The following is a 15,197-nucleotide window of genomic DNA, read 5'->3' as shown; positions in this document are numbered from 1 at the left end:
TGGTTGCTGTTCCACTAGTCTGAGCTTCAGTATTCTGTCACACACTCTGACTACCTCGATTACCTCATCAGCCCATTTCTCAGCAAGAAATATACCCACGTCACCAACGTCAACACTCTTCCCTACCCAGAAGATTTTATGCCTATGTTCTTTACGTGTGAAGGACCTAGCAGAACCTCCTTTCCATCTTTTTGAATGCAGCACACCTCTACACACTTCTGTTCCCGCATCTCATCAATCTCACCGGATCTACCTTATAATGTGCCCCACACTAAGTCTGCCGGCTCTAAGGGTGTGGAAGATGTGAGCTGAGGAGACATAGGAATGGGGGGGGGGCAGCATTTTGCATCTGAAAAGAAAGTTCTCCTGTACATTTCCCAGAGATATTGTATAAGTTCAGATAGTTTTCAATCTACATTTATTTCATGGCCATTTTATTTGCTTCGTGCTCCCTACATTTACCAGGAGGTAGCTGCTAGATAGAGGAGGGAGACAGCATGCTGTATAGGTTTCCAATAGAGGTTCTGGGAGAAAGACTTCCGGTACAGGTGAAGGGGATGGTATAGGCAGACGCACCATGAAGGACCAAGCAGCGTGGCTGCCCCATGGTTGACATATAAGGGGATATAAAATATCTAAACAAAGTGAAAGCTATTATTTTACATATAACATAGAAAAAAAAAGCAAAGTTTTAGCCTTATTACTGGTTTCTAGCATATCAACTGTGTAGAAATAAAAGGTTAACCTTTTAGCATGTAAACTGCCCATATCTGGCCCAAATATTCTATGTGTTTTATGTTCAACCAGCCAGATCCAGCTTCTCACACCTTTCCTACAATGTCATTATAAAAATTACATCATCGAAATCTCAAAGCTACAAAGATAATCCATGATTAATTTAAAACCATGAATAAATAAACATTTCATTTGACAGAATAATCTGAAATGGTTAATGGTAAATATTGGAAGTAAGAATGAAGCAGAATGCAATAATGTTTATTGGGGGCAGTTAATGGCTGGGTTTCAGTCTTATCAGGATTGGAGAGTCTTCAGACAGGATGGCCACAGACTCTGTTTATTAAAACAGTTAAACACATAAGTTTGTTTTAAAGCAAGAGGTTGGATTGTATATGTGTATACAGGGAGTTTGGGCTAAATTTCACAGCTTGTATAATAGGAAAAGAAACTAGAATATTCCGTCCAGAAATAAAAGTATTTTGAATAATAAAAAGAAAATATCGACCTGGATTATGGCTGGGAGATAACAGATTACTCAAAGTATCCACATTTAGCTTCAACCATGGCTCCGGAACCTGACAAATGTATTCCTCAGTGTGGCCCTGAGAAGATCTTTGAATAGCTTCTTGATCAAAGCCACCAGTATTGCAAAGATCAGAGTGGTTGGGGTTTCTTAACCCACACCCTACACAGTAATCTATGGGATTACAATTGGGGGGAATTAAGAGGCCAGAAATTGGGGCTAGTGAAGTCCTAAAAATTCTCAAGGAGCCAGATCTTGCTGCCAATCATATGACCTTCCATCAGTAACCCTCTCCAGCCAAGGTTTGACCAACTTCATGTAACTATCTGAACCGAGGGCCCTGTTCAAGGATGGGGTGGGAGTGAATTCTGGCATGCAAGTGCAGTAAGAGTGCTTACTTTGTCCCTTCCTGCTGGTCACAGCTTCGTAGTCTCCATTGCAGCTATCCATGTCACATCATTTAGCCTTTGCAGCATTACTCTGCTCCCTTTCATGTAGGGTCAACTTTGACATTAAAGTCCCTGGAGAATTAACTGTGTATGGCACTCTAATTTCTCCACAAAGTGGTACATGTCAATGATGCAGTCTTTACGATAGGAGAAACTCTAACTAAGGCCAATTATGGAACCCCACGGATCCAGGATTACCCTGACCACCAATGGCACGAGCCCTTGCCCAACTGGTCTTAGTTGTTTATCAATCTTGCTAGCATTTGAACCTAGAACAGTGAGGCACTTTAAACCAGTTATTTTGCATTTAAAAAAATTTTTTAGCCCCCATGTCAGTCTTGAATGAGCAGGCCTTGACCAAAGGTCTTCCATTCTTGACCATCCTGCTTTTTAAGGGGTACAATATTTAATGTGAATTGGCATCTATTTCTGGCAAGTAAAATGACCATGTAGAAGAATATTTAAGAATTGAAATGGTTTATATAAAAATCTCATTGAAACTTATAAAATATTTTTTGTTCCTAAATTTCTGTAAAATTTATTTAACCCTTTAATACTTAATAAACTGGCCAAAATATTCCAGTTTTATGGTCAAATCTAGCCTCTCACACCAACAATATCATTCTAAAACTTACCCACATCAAAATCTCCAAGCTACAAGATAATGCAGATCAATTGAAAACAATGAGTGTAAATAAGCATTAATTTTGATAGAATATTGTGAATGCTAAAGAGTTAAAATCGAAATCATTTCAAGTGTTTTGAATGTTTACCATAAATCTTAAACCAACATCATTTAACTCTTCTCCTCCTCCTCCTGTCATTTTGCTTCCTCCTTTCCCTCCCACTAACACATAATGAGGCAGCTTAGCTTGTTAAACAGCAAGTGTGTGTAGGAGTGTGTATACACACACACACACACTGTCAGCAAGCTATGGCTGATGGCAGAGCAAGGCAAATGAGTACAGTACAGAGGCTCCAGTAACAGAGAGAGAGAGAGGCTGGCTGCTTGCTTCAATGGCTGGCTCTGTGTGTGTGTGTGTGTGGTTGCTGCAGTTCAACTAGAGTCCAAATCAGATGAACTTTTGACACTGTCTTCAATACTGGGAAGAAAGAAAAGAAAAAAAAAGGGGAAATAAAAATGTTGCACAGTGTTTTTAGTTGACCTATTGACCTTGTCTGGAATAGAACCTGCTTCCTCCTACCTCACATATTTGTGTTTTTGTTTATTCTTTGAAGAGGAATTACATTTTTCTATTTTGGTAAAGTGACTTTTCTTCTCTCCAAATCTCTCTCTCCTGCTTTTTAATTAGGGGCCAATTTCTTAATCTTTAATTGGATTATTTCAGAATTATTTTTACTGTTAAAGCTGTCCCTTTTCTTCCCTCTAAATTCCATAAAACCCTTTGTTTATAGTTGCTGGCAGCAGAAGGGTTTAATAAGGATTTGGGAAATAATGGTTCTGTGGTGTGAAGAGAGAATCAATCACTCTGTTCTTGGAGCAAATATTGTTGCACTGACCATTGTTTGGGAATAAAGGTACAACTATGGATGACCAACAGTATTAACTCTCCTTCCCCTATAACTTTTGCACATCTTTGGACTGTGGTCATGCTGGGGCACCAACTTGAAGGGATTAGTTGAACAATTCAGCCTCAGTACTTTAAAAAAAAATCTGGTACTTATTCTATTAGTCCTCTTTACTAGACTGCTAAGTTATGAGGGTGTAAGTAAACAAACGTGTTTGTTTATATATGATGATGATGATGGTATATATATATAAATAAAATGTGTGTGTGTTTTTATGTTCAGTTATAATAAAAACAATTTTACATTAAACCTGATCTGGGCTGAGGTGGTGAGGCAAGACCTTCGAACATTGGGCCTCACCGAGGCGATGACTACTGACCGAGACCTTTGGAAATGTGCTGTGCGTGAGAAGACCCGGCAAGCCAAGTGAGATCGTTGCCAGTGCCCCTGGACTGGCTCTTGTGCGGGTGGCACATAAGATGTACCATCCTGAGCGTGACCGTTGCCAGTACCGCCTGACTGGCCTTGTAGGGTTTTCGAGCGAGATCGTTGCCAGTGCCCCTGGACTGGCTCTTGTGCGGGTGGCACATAAAAGACACCATTTTGAGCGTGGCCGTTTTCATGCGGGTGACACGTAAAAGCACCCACTACACTCTCTGAGTGGTTGGCGTTAGGAAGGGCATCCAGCTGTAGAAACTCTGCCAAATTAGATTGGAGCCTGGTGTTGCCATCCGGTTTCACCAGTCCTCAATCAAATCGTCCAACCCATGCTAGCATGGAAAGTGGACGTTAAACGATGATGATGATGTTACTCCATTAGCCAACTAAGACACACACATATACATGTGTGTGTGTATATATATATATATATATATATATATATATATATATATATATATATACACACACACACACACACCAACCAAGCTTCTGCACAGTTTGTTTTCCAAATCTGCTCCTGAGCCATCAGTTGGCCTGGGGCTTTAGTAGAAGACTACCATGTAGTGGGACTGAACTTGAAACCACATGGCTGCCAAGCTAACTCGTTAACTACATAGTCATGCCTGCACCCAACTCTTAATAAACTTCCACAATTAAAGTGAAATATTTGCCACATGTTTTGATAAATTTAAAGTTTTCTAAACTATTTCAACATCAGTGTTGTTACATTGACCATTTTTCTCGTTCTGCAAACCTTGTTTTCAATTTATCATTAGTTGGGGCGGGGCAGGGAGGGTCTATTGAAATGAGACACCAATCAGTGTGTACCTCAGTGACTAATGTGATTGATGAGATTAATTTAACTGGTGTGATTGGGGAAATATAGTTAACTCTTTGGCATTCAGATTACTTCTCTGTCAAATGTGACGCCTATTCACATTGTTTTGTATCAATCCTGCATCAGCTTCAGCTTTGAGATTTCAATGATGTGATTGTTAATTTTTAGAATAACATTGTAGGGTAGGTGTGAGAGATCGGATCTAGCCAGTTTGAACATAAAACCAGTAAAATATTTGGGCCAGACAGGGCCTCTTTAAACGCTAAAAGGGTTACAATCAGAGATTGGGGGGGGGGGGGAACAGAATTGACTGTGGGAGGATGGGGTAGATGTAGATAACTGGAGGGAAGTGAGAAAATAGTTTGTGTTAGGGGATAGGATTCAGTGGAGCAGTGATTGTTGTAGTAAGGGTAGAAGGAGCAGGCTCGGTTGATGGGAATTAAATGACTTTATTTTCAATATTGTTAAATATGTGTAGTTGTAGTGGTGGTGTCAGATCTTTGAGTGTAGTAGTAGTAGTAGTAGTAATCATGGTGTCACGTAGCTGGGTGTGTGTTGCAGTAGTGTCACAGGTGTGTGCAGTGGTGATGGTGTCAACAGTTCTGTGATTGTCCAGTTCAGTTGTCAACCATATTGAAGCATCACAGTTTGGTTGAAATATTTTCTGGTTCTGAAAAAGAAGTCTTTAGGAGGTCAGGTGTGGTGGTGGTGGTTAGGGAGGTGGTACTAAACAATATAGTTGTGTCTCTCAAATTTCGAGTTCAAATCTCAATAAGGTAAACTTAGCCTTCCATTAATTCTAAGCAAATTTGATAAAATACCAATTATGTCTCGAGGTTTAATTTCACCGACACCCCCACCCACCCCTGATTTCACACACACACCAAGTGAGACCATGCTGCTATGTTAAACAGTAATTATATATTTGTGAGGGAATTTGAAGGATCATTAAAATTAGTACCAGTTGGGCACTGGGGTGGGGGGTGGGGTCAATGTAATCAAGTAACACCTCTCTCTCTCTCTCTCTCTCTAAAATTACTGGCCTTGTCCTAAAATTTGAAAAGCATTTGTTATTCCACTGAAGTGTAAACATTAAATGTCTTCCTGCAATGAATTATTAACTTCATTGGTAACGCCATCTGCCATAAACAGAATTGATTCCAGAGAAGGTGGGCATCAATACCAATCTCCAATTACCTTACTGAATCTTCATCGTTTAATGTCCATTTTTCCATGCTGGCACAGGTTGGCTATTTTGACAGAAGTTGCATCAGGCTCCAGTCTTGTTTTCCCATGGTTTTACAGCTGGATGCCCTTTTTAACACCAATCACTTCACAGAGTGTGTACTGGGTGCTTTTTATGTGGTTCCAGCACAAAGTGATTTGCAAGACAAAGCCCTCTCACCTGGGGAAATGGCTTTGTGCCAGGTGGAAAGTTAATTAGCAGGATAGAGAGATGCCCATGCAGTATAACTGTCCATATACAAGCATCATACAATTTGCATTTCACTGTGAGGGAGAAGCCCTTTCTTACCAACAAAGGTAGCAGCAGCTCTCTGAATTTTGCCCAATCACAAAGCCATTAGAGCACAGAAACAGGCCTGGAAGGGTGGGGGTAGCAGGGAACTGCACCAGATAGCCAGAAGGGAGGCTGGGTGGTAGGTATACATAGCCAAGGGTGAAGCAGGAAAGAAGTTTGCCAATGTCCAGCAATGTGAGGACCAAAGAACTGAAGTATTTCGGATTGCAAGACAGTGTGTGAGAGAAAATTGTGATGTCACAGGAGAGAAATGTGTCCGCGTGGATGATGGTGCACTTGCTTTTAATGATTCGGAAAAGAAAGAGGCTTGGAGGAGCCATTATGAAAGACTGCTGAACGCGGAGAATGAATGGGAGGAGGAGAGTCTGCCACAGGTTGACCCAGCTATCTGAATAGGCAACACCTTGTTAGATAAAGCAATTAAGGGTATGAAGCCAGGAAAAGCCCCTGGCCCAACAGGAATCACTGCTGAGATGCTTAAAACATCTAGTGGTGTGGGCTATGGCCTAGTCACCCATATTGTAAACCAGGTAGTTCATGAGGGAGTCATACCCAATAACTGGTGTAGCAGCACCATAGTCAATTGCTACAAAGGTAAAGGTGATACTTTAGATAAGGATAACTACAGGGGTATCAAACTGCTGGTCAGGTGATGAAGGTCATGGAAAGGGTCATAGCCCAACTAATTAGGGAGATAGTTAGTCTAGATGAGATGAAGTTTGGTTTTGTGCCAGGTAGAAGCACTACTGATGCTATATTCCTGGTACGGCAACTGCAGGAGAAATACGTAGCCAAAGATAAACCCCTGTATTTGGCTTTTGTTGACTTGGAGAAAGCCTTTGACAGGGTCCCCCAATCCCTTATCTGGTGGGTGATGCATAAACTAAGGATTGACGAATGGTTAATAAGGGCTGTACAGGCCCTATACAGAGATGCTGTTAGTAAGGTTAGGGTTGGCAATAAGTATAGTGAAGAATTCTGGGTAGAAGTAGGAGTTCACCAAGGATCAGCCCTCAGCCTCCTCTTATTCATCATAGTCCTCCAGGCAATAACAGAGGAATTCAAGACAGGTTGCCCCTGGGAGCTCCTCTATGCTGATGATCAGGCCCTCATAGCAGAATCACTACCAGAACTAGAGAAGAAACTTCAAGTGTGGAAGCAAGGTTTAGAATAGAAAGGCCTCAGAGTCAGTGTTGCAAAGTCCTAGTAAGTAGGAAGGTGAACACATCGTACACCCCTTCAGGTAGGTGGCCCTGCTCAATCTGTAGAAAAGGTGTAGGTAGAAACCTCATATGATGTACCCGGTGTAAGCTATGGATGCATAAGAGGTGCAGCAACATCAAAGGAAGGTTAACCGGGAAGACAGCTTTCACGTGCAGCAGATGCATAGGAGCAATAAACACCACAGATGCTCAGAAAACAGATTCCATCACATACCAGGGGGAGAAACTAGAAGTAATTGATAGCTTCTGCTACCTAGGTGACCAAGTCTGTAGTGGGGAGTGGATTCTTGGAGAGTGTAGCTTCTAGAATAAGAATAGCCTGGGCAAAGTTCAGAAAAGCTTGTACCCCTACTGGTGACAAAGGGCCTCTCGCTCAGAGTGAAAGGTAGATTGTACGATGCATGTGTGCTAACTGCCACCAGTCCTCAGTCAAGTCGTCCAACCCATGCTAGCATGGAAAGCGGATGTTAAACGATGATGATGATGATGATTATGTCTACGGCTTGCACTAGGTACACCTCATGGAATTATCTACACATCAAACAGGGCCACCTCCCTGAAGGGATTGGTAATTTATCTGCTTTTCTGCTTACTAGGGGTTTAGTCCTTGCCAAATTAATCTAAAGCCTTTTGATCCTAGACTTGCACATCTGAAATTTCTTTTCTAATTCTGGTAGTGATTCAACAAAGTCATCTCCACAGAGGAGCTCTCAAAGGCAGCCAGTTTTAAATTTCTCTGTTATAGCTTGGAGGATTATGATAAAGAAGAGCAGGCTAAGAACAGATCCTTGGTAAATTCCTACCTGTGTACTACTAAATTCGTTGCTATACTCATTGTAAACTTCCACCTTACTGACACCAGCTCTTACCACAACCACTCGTCTATGCTTAGCTTCTGTATTGACTGCCAGACAAGAGAACAGGGGACCTTGTCAAAGGTTTTCTGAACTATGACCCTCTCTCTAACTTTCATCACCTGCTCCAGCAATTTGATACTGCTAACTATTTCTAAGACATCACCTTTACCTTTATAGCCATTATCTTCTAATGCGGCCACACCGGTCATTGCATATGATGGACACCTTGGTCAACTATACAGAGACTATTCCACTTTGCCAGATATTTTAAGCATTACAGTATTAACTCTTAATTAGGGGCAAGGGGAGGCTTTCCCCATCTTCATATCCTTAATTGCTTTTATTGTTGTTTAACCCCAGAACAATCTGGATCAAGTAGACCCATTTCAATTCAAGAGGAAGACTACATTATCTAAACGATTCTATGCTTATGTAAAATAAACTTTGATTAAAGGGAGATTTGGCTGCTATTTCTAGGAGGTTGAGTGACCACATAGAAGTTTTCTTAAGATTTTCTGGCTGCACTATTCTCTACTACAGAAGATACAAATATATATCTGTAATCAGCTTTCAGTGTATAGACAGCTGTAAGCACTACAAAATGTGAATAACCATTCATTTCTATTACAAGAACCTGCTCATCCCCAACCATAACACGTCTCCTCCACCCTCAGTGTTTGTAGCTTTGCGAACAGCATGGCAACCTCACTTATGCTCGTGGCATGCAAAAAAGTACCCAGTGCACACTGCACACTGTGAAGTGGTTGGCATTAGGAAAGACATCCATCCATAGAAAGCATGTCTCAACAGACAATTGGAACACAGAAATTCCCAGTTGTCATCTATGCTACAGTTCCCTAAACTTTCCTCCCGACCATTATGTCAGAATTTCTCTAAATCTTTTCCCAATTGTGAGATCTTTTAGTTTCCATACCTTCCTTCTCCATCTCTGTGTTGTGCTTTCTTTGCCAGGAAAGGTTTCCGATGATGATAATGATGAAAAGATGTTCTGTGAGAACAGAATGTCTTGCTATTCCACCCCTCCACCCGATACATAACTAAAAAAAAAAAATAATACATATTCATAATTTATTTACATTTCCAATGTCACAGGTGTTTGCTATGCATTTTTATATGATTGTTGTCAGTAGACTTAATATAAGCAAGAAGTATTTGAGGAAGAGAGAAGAAAGATTTCTGGTAGTGGGGAGGAGGGGTAATGGATGGGAGTATCATCTAAGCAAGCTATTAAGTAACTATTATTATGAGGCAGGCAAAAAATATTGGTATTAAAAACTTTCATAACAAGATGAGAGAAACAATGGTTGCTCAGTCAGTGTTTAACATCCGTTCAGTTAAAACTCTCAGGAGCACAATGCTTGCTGCAAAATCTTTAGAAGTTGCATGTGAGGGAATGACAAAAAATATAAAGTGAACATCAGCAAGAGGCGCTGCAAAGGCCCATTAAATTAAGAGCAATGCAATGATGCAATTGTAAATTCACAAAGTAGAATGGTTGAAGTGACATATACTAAAGCTAGGAAGAAGAAATGTGTGTTGTGATGATGAAGAGCAGAGCTTGTTTGAAGGTGAATTTCTTGTTATTGGACCAAGTTCAGAACACACTAGAATAGCAAATAGTCTTGAAAGTATGGAATGCAACTTCTCTACTTCACAGCCATCATCATTTAATGTCCACGGGTTGGACAAAACATGTTTACAGCACCGAGATTTGCCAAGCAGTCACCCATCTGAGTATTATTAACCAGGCTTGAAATGTTGCTTAACTTTGGTGATCAGACAGGAACCAGTGTTTTCATGGCATAAACCATGCAGGGCGTGTGTTGCCCCTTTGAGCAGAAGTGTAAAAGGGGACATTTCCTCCTGTTATGCCTTAAAGTGTATGGGTGGGGGGGGGGGGGGAAGGGGGGGGGGCGCATTTTAGTTACTTCTCCTCCTCAAAGTGTAGCAAAGGTTTCTAAGATAGCTTCGTTCGTCATCAAATAACACTGACATTCTATCATTTCATGTTTACTGTTTTGCAGCTCGTGAAGAAAATGTTTGTAAAGCTGATACAGTCTTTCGTTCCATGTTGCTTGAGGAATCTTTGTTACCAGAATCTGAATCTCCCAACACAGAACAGCAGAACAGTTACAAACCATCCACAATAATACGATTAGGACCAGCAGTAAGTTCTTTCTCAAACTTATTTCAATCCTTTCTAAACTTTGTGATCAATGTCTATACATTAAAGGGTCTGTGTGCTGGTGTGCAAGAAGGGGCCACATTCATGGATCAGTGTTGGCTTCAGCTTGATGCCTATTGATGTTGATGTCTGCTGATTAAAAAAAAACAAAAACGTCTGGGGGTTGTGGGAGGGAGTCAACATTCTTGTTCTAATGAGATTAGGATTATATTCTGGCAAACATCTAAGGCAGGGAAGTGATTGTTCCTTAAAGGATCCATCTTAAGTATTGGGTAAAATATTTCGTCTCAGGTGCTGTAGTAGCAGGGGTTGGGCCTGAGATGACACTAAACACGTCACTCTTGACTGGGCACACAAAGCCTGCTTCCCAACCACATGGTTGCTGCTTTAGTCTCACTGTGTGGCACCTTGGGTAAGTTCTACTCTACACCAACCTGATCAAAGCCTTGTGAATGGATTTGCCTGACAGACACTGAAAGAAGCGCGTTTGTGTTTGTTTCTCACCACTACTTGACAACCAGTGTTTGTTTGTTTATGTCCCTGTAACTTATTCTATTCAGCAAAAGAGACTGAATAGAATAAGTCCTGGGGTTGATTCATTTGACTAAAAATTCTTCAAGGCGCTGCCCCAGCAAGGCCACAATCTTACATTGAAACAAGAATTAAATCATCTTTCAAGGAGAGTTTACTGTGGATCCACTGAGAATTGGGTTTACAGTCTAGAGACATTTGCCATCAATCTGCAACCAGATGATTCTTCTAAACCAATGTTGTAGCTGTAATGAAGGAACAACACTGTTTTATCTTGCTGTCTATAAAACACCGACAACAAAGTTTCTGTGTTAGAAATTGTAGCCAAACTCGCTCAAATCTCATTCTGCCATCTTGAAGGTCACATTGCATAATCAACTTAGAAACATTCTAGCAAGAAAAGGCTCCCTCATGGCACCAGCAAACTGCTTTTTTCATCCTGAATTGAAAAAACTTATTTTAGGGTGAAATTTGATCAGTTATTATTTTGCCCGTTTCTATTATTGACTGGAACCCATCAAACAGTGATGTTGTTGGCCCAAACTTCACATTAACTTTCTCATGTTTATTTCAGCCTCCTGTTTACGTACGGCCAACACAGACCAAACCAAGTTTACTGGAAATCTACCTCTCCAGCGATTTATAGCAGTAAACTTCTTCAATGTCACACTGTCGCACACAGAGGCTGTTGAAGTCCAACATTTACTAAAATCCATCAAATATAGAAAAAAAGTATTTTTTAACATCTTTCTTTATTTGAAATATTTCATTCATTCATTTTATGGAACAAAACTTTAATTAGTTGCAAGACCAACTTTTAGTTATCTAGAATTAATTTTCGTGTTGAGCATAATTAGAAAATTAATTTTCTTTGTTTGGGCATGGTTAGAGTGGCTCAAAAAAAAAGAGACCAAGTAAGTTTAAATGTGAATATTTAAAATATGGACATTTATTTAACAGATAAACTGTCGGTTCATTTTCTTTAATCTCTTCTCTCTGTGGCAGAAGAGGAGTCGGATGTGACTTGCAAGTTTTCTTTTTTGTATCTGAGCAACGTTACTCAATTCCTGTAATACTTGATGGTTTAAACCTTCTAACAACCATGTCTACCTGGTTGCTTGACCTGCTGCAAACAGCAGCAAAATTACTCTCAAACCATGTCCTCTCTTGAAAAGGACACATTTGATAAATGGAGTCCAAAGTATACTTTGAGAAAAAAAAACAGGATGGTCATGGCTGGAACCTATTTAATCATAAAATGTAAAATTGTTAGCAAGTTCCTGGAGTTGGAGGAGCTCAGTTGCCATGGAGATGAAGGAACTGGCAACATCATTCTCTGCTGATGTCACAAAAGGTGAGGAAATGTTGGGGTCCCCACCTCTTCATAGCAGCTAAGTTTTGTCTGATTCGACTCCCTTTTTGTCTAACCAGAAATCCTTCTCAAGTGATTCCGATAGTTTTTTTGTTTTTTTTTTTATGATAAAAACTCTGTCAACGTATAATTCAAATTTTGGTTGGGAAATGCTTCCTGATCTAGAAGTGAATAATTTTCTTTGAACATTTCAACAGAGTTGACAGTATTACAGCTGTTTCTCATCTGAATATCCTAAAACTTCAGATATTCTCATTATCTTGTCTCGTTAGTTGCTAACAAAGAATTTGTAAATATCGTCTTGATAAAAAAACTATTTTCTTTTCAACAAATTAGACTTAATTTCAAGTTATTTTACATTGTGCTCACCTTCAAAGCTTCATCATATTCAGTGCCGTTTATATTTTTATAGATTTATCAAACTGTATATTTCAAGTCTTTTCGTAAGAATGTATATTTTTATATGCAGTGGAATGTTGTCTCAAGTAGACGTTGTAAGCTACTCTTTACATCAGACTAACTTTTACTAAATTAAAACTAACACTGCTCCATATTTTCCAAGTTCTGTATATTTCCCTTGTTACTCTACAATAACTAGTCTCAAAATTGTAGTAAAAATGTATTTTTGTTGTGTGAATGAGAAAATTTTGTGAAAAAAATAAATAATTCCTAATTTCTGTATTTTGTTAATTATGTGAACTGATTGCCTGTTATTGACTTTACAGTGTCTCTGGTCAGAGAGGGAGTTTATTTTTCTGTTATTCAGGAAACTAATTAGTGAAGTTAGCTCTACAGTTAAGTAAAAAGGACGACTGTAATGGTTTATCATTTCTATATCTACCGTATAAGTGTGTCTCTGGGTTCTTTGTCTTGACATTGTGCGATTATTATTATACAAGTTTTGTTTAGTCTTCTGCAAAAACATTCCAGACCAATGGAAATTTTTCTTGCTGACAGAGAGCGTCTGGCCATAGAAGCCTGCCTCACTGATGCAAGCATAGAAAAGTCATCATCATTCATCGTTTAGTGTCCACTTCCCATGCTAGCACAGGTTAAATGATTTAACTGGGGGCTGCACCAGGGTCCAGAGTCTGTTTTGGTTTGGTTTCTACAGTTCACTTCACAGTGTACTTGGCACCTTTTACGCATCACTGGACACAACTGATTTCACTTAGCTTGACCCGTCTTCCCGAGCACAGCAAATTGCAAAAGGTCTCGGTCACTTGTCATTGCCTCCATGAGGCTCAATGTCTAATCATACTTCACCAACTTCTCCCACATGTCTGCATCATGTTCCAATAGTCTCAGTCACACTATTGTCCGTCTCAATTTCATCAGTGGAGAATACAGGGTTTGTTTTTCGTTTTTAATTGAACGAGTAATGGCATCGGTGACTATTTCTGGCAGAATCCTAAAAGAATAATTCAACTCATTTTCCTGGGGCCAGACGGAATTTGTTTCAGTTGGATGTCCTTCCTGTCTAGAATCCTCATCTGCTTTCAAGCAAGGTAACACTTTTTCTTCTGGACAGATGGACATCAACACCCTGGTTTGTATGATGATTACTCATTTACAACCCTTACACCATCTCCCTCTCTCACCATCACCATTTAATGTCCATTTTCCATGCTGGCATGGGTTGGACAGCTTGACAAACTGGCCACACCAGGTCCCATAGTCTATTTTGGCTTGGTATACAGCTCGATGCCCTTCTTAACGCCAGCCACCCCACAAACTGTACTGGGTACTTTTTAAGTGGCACCTTGGTTTTAGGATCCCAGTTCTGTTGTGGTTGGGTCTTGTGTACAGCATTTTACCATTACACCTCAGCTCTGTCATCAGTTTGGAAGTCGGACATTGAATAACAAGCACCAGCCAAATGTGATCGATGCCAGGGCCCCCTGTGTGTTTGTCTTATCTGTGTCTGTCCCTCTTTGTCTTGACAGTGTGTGTGTATCTGTCTCAACATGTGTCTGTGCCTGTCTGCATGTGTGTGTGTGTCTGTGTCTGTCCCTGAGTTTCTGTGTGTTTGTAAGCAAAGTTTTCAAGTTTCATTTAATGAAAATTGTCACACTTTATACTACAAGAATATATATATTACATCATCATCATCATCATCGTTTAACGTCCGATTTCCATGCTAGCATGGGTTGGACGATCTGACTGAGGACTGGTGAAACCGGATGGCAACACCAGGCTCCAATCTAATTTGGCAAAGTTTTTACAGCTGGATGCCCTTCCTAACGCCAACCACTCAGAGAGTGTAGTGGGTGCTTTTACGTGTCACCCACACGAAAACGGCCACGCTCGAAATGGTGTCTTTTATGTGCCACCCGCACAAGCCAGTCCAGGGGCACTGGCAACGATCTCACTCGAAAATCCTACGGGAGCCAGTCAGGCGGTACTGGCAACGGCCACGCTCAAAATGGTGCATCTCATGTGCCACCCGCACAAGAGCCAGTCCAGGGGCACTGGCAACGATCTTACTTGGCTTGCCGGGTCTTCTCACGCACAGCACATTTCCAAAGGTCTCGGTCAGTAGTCATCGCCTCGGTGAGGCCCAATGTATGAAGGTCTTGCCTCACCACCTCAGCCCAGGTCTTCCTGGGCCTACCTCTTCCACGGGTTCCCTCAACTGTTAGGGTGTGGCACTTTTTCACGCAGCTATCCTCCTCCATTCTCACCACATGTCCATACCAGCGCAATCGTCTCTCTTGCACGCCACAACTGATGCTTCTAATGTTCAGCTTTTCTCTCAAGATACTTACACTCTAACGGGTATTCACATTGACATTACACATCCAACGGAGCATACTGGCTTCATTCCTTGCGAGCTTACGTATGTCCTCAGCAGTTACAGCCCATGTTTCACTGCCATGCAGCATGGTTGTTCGTACGCATGCGTCATACAGTCTGCCTTTTACTCTGAGTGAGAGTCCCTTTGTCGCC

At 40.8% G+C, this 15,197-nt stretch overlaps 1 protein-coding gene across 1 annotated transcript in view; it reads left to right on the top strand.

Moving 5' to 3' along the window:
• Positions 1-12,925, top strand: part of LOC106884462 (uncharacterized) — a 39,418-nt gene extending 26,493 nt beyond the window's left edge. Inside the window, exons 4-5 of the mRNA XM_014935864.3 lie at positions 10,185-10,327; positions 11,451-12,925. Coding sequence (XP_014791350.1) covers positions 10,185-10,327; positions 11,451-11,522 — 215 coding nt within the window. The 3' untranslated portion in view covers positions 11,523-12,925. The remainder of the gene's footprint in view (positions 1-10,184; positions 10,328-11,450) is intronic.
• The last annotated feature ends 2,272 nt before the right edge of the window (positions 12,926-15,197 follow it).

The sequence above is a fragment of the Octopus bimaculoides genome, chromosome 3, assembly GCF_046866305.1.
Source record: "Octopus bimaculoides isolate indiv1 chromosome 3, ASM4686630v1, whole genome shotgun sequence".
Lineage (NCBI taxonomy): Eukaryota > Metazoa > Mollusca > Cephalopoda > Octopoda > Octopodidae > Octopus > Octopus bimaculoides.
The sequence above is the reverse complement of the archived record's forward strand: the minus strand, read 5'-3'. Positions and strand labels throughout refer to the sequence as shown.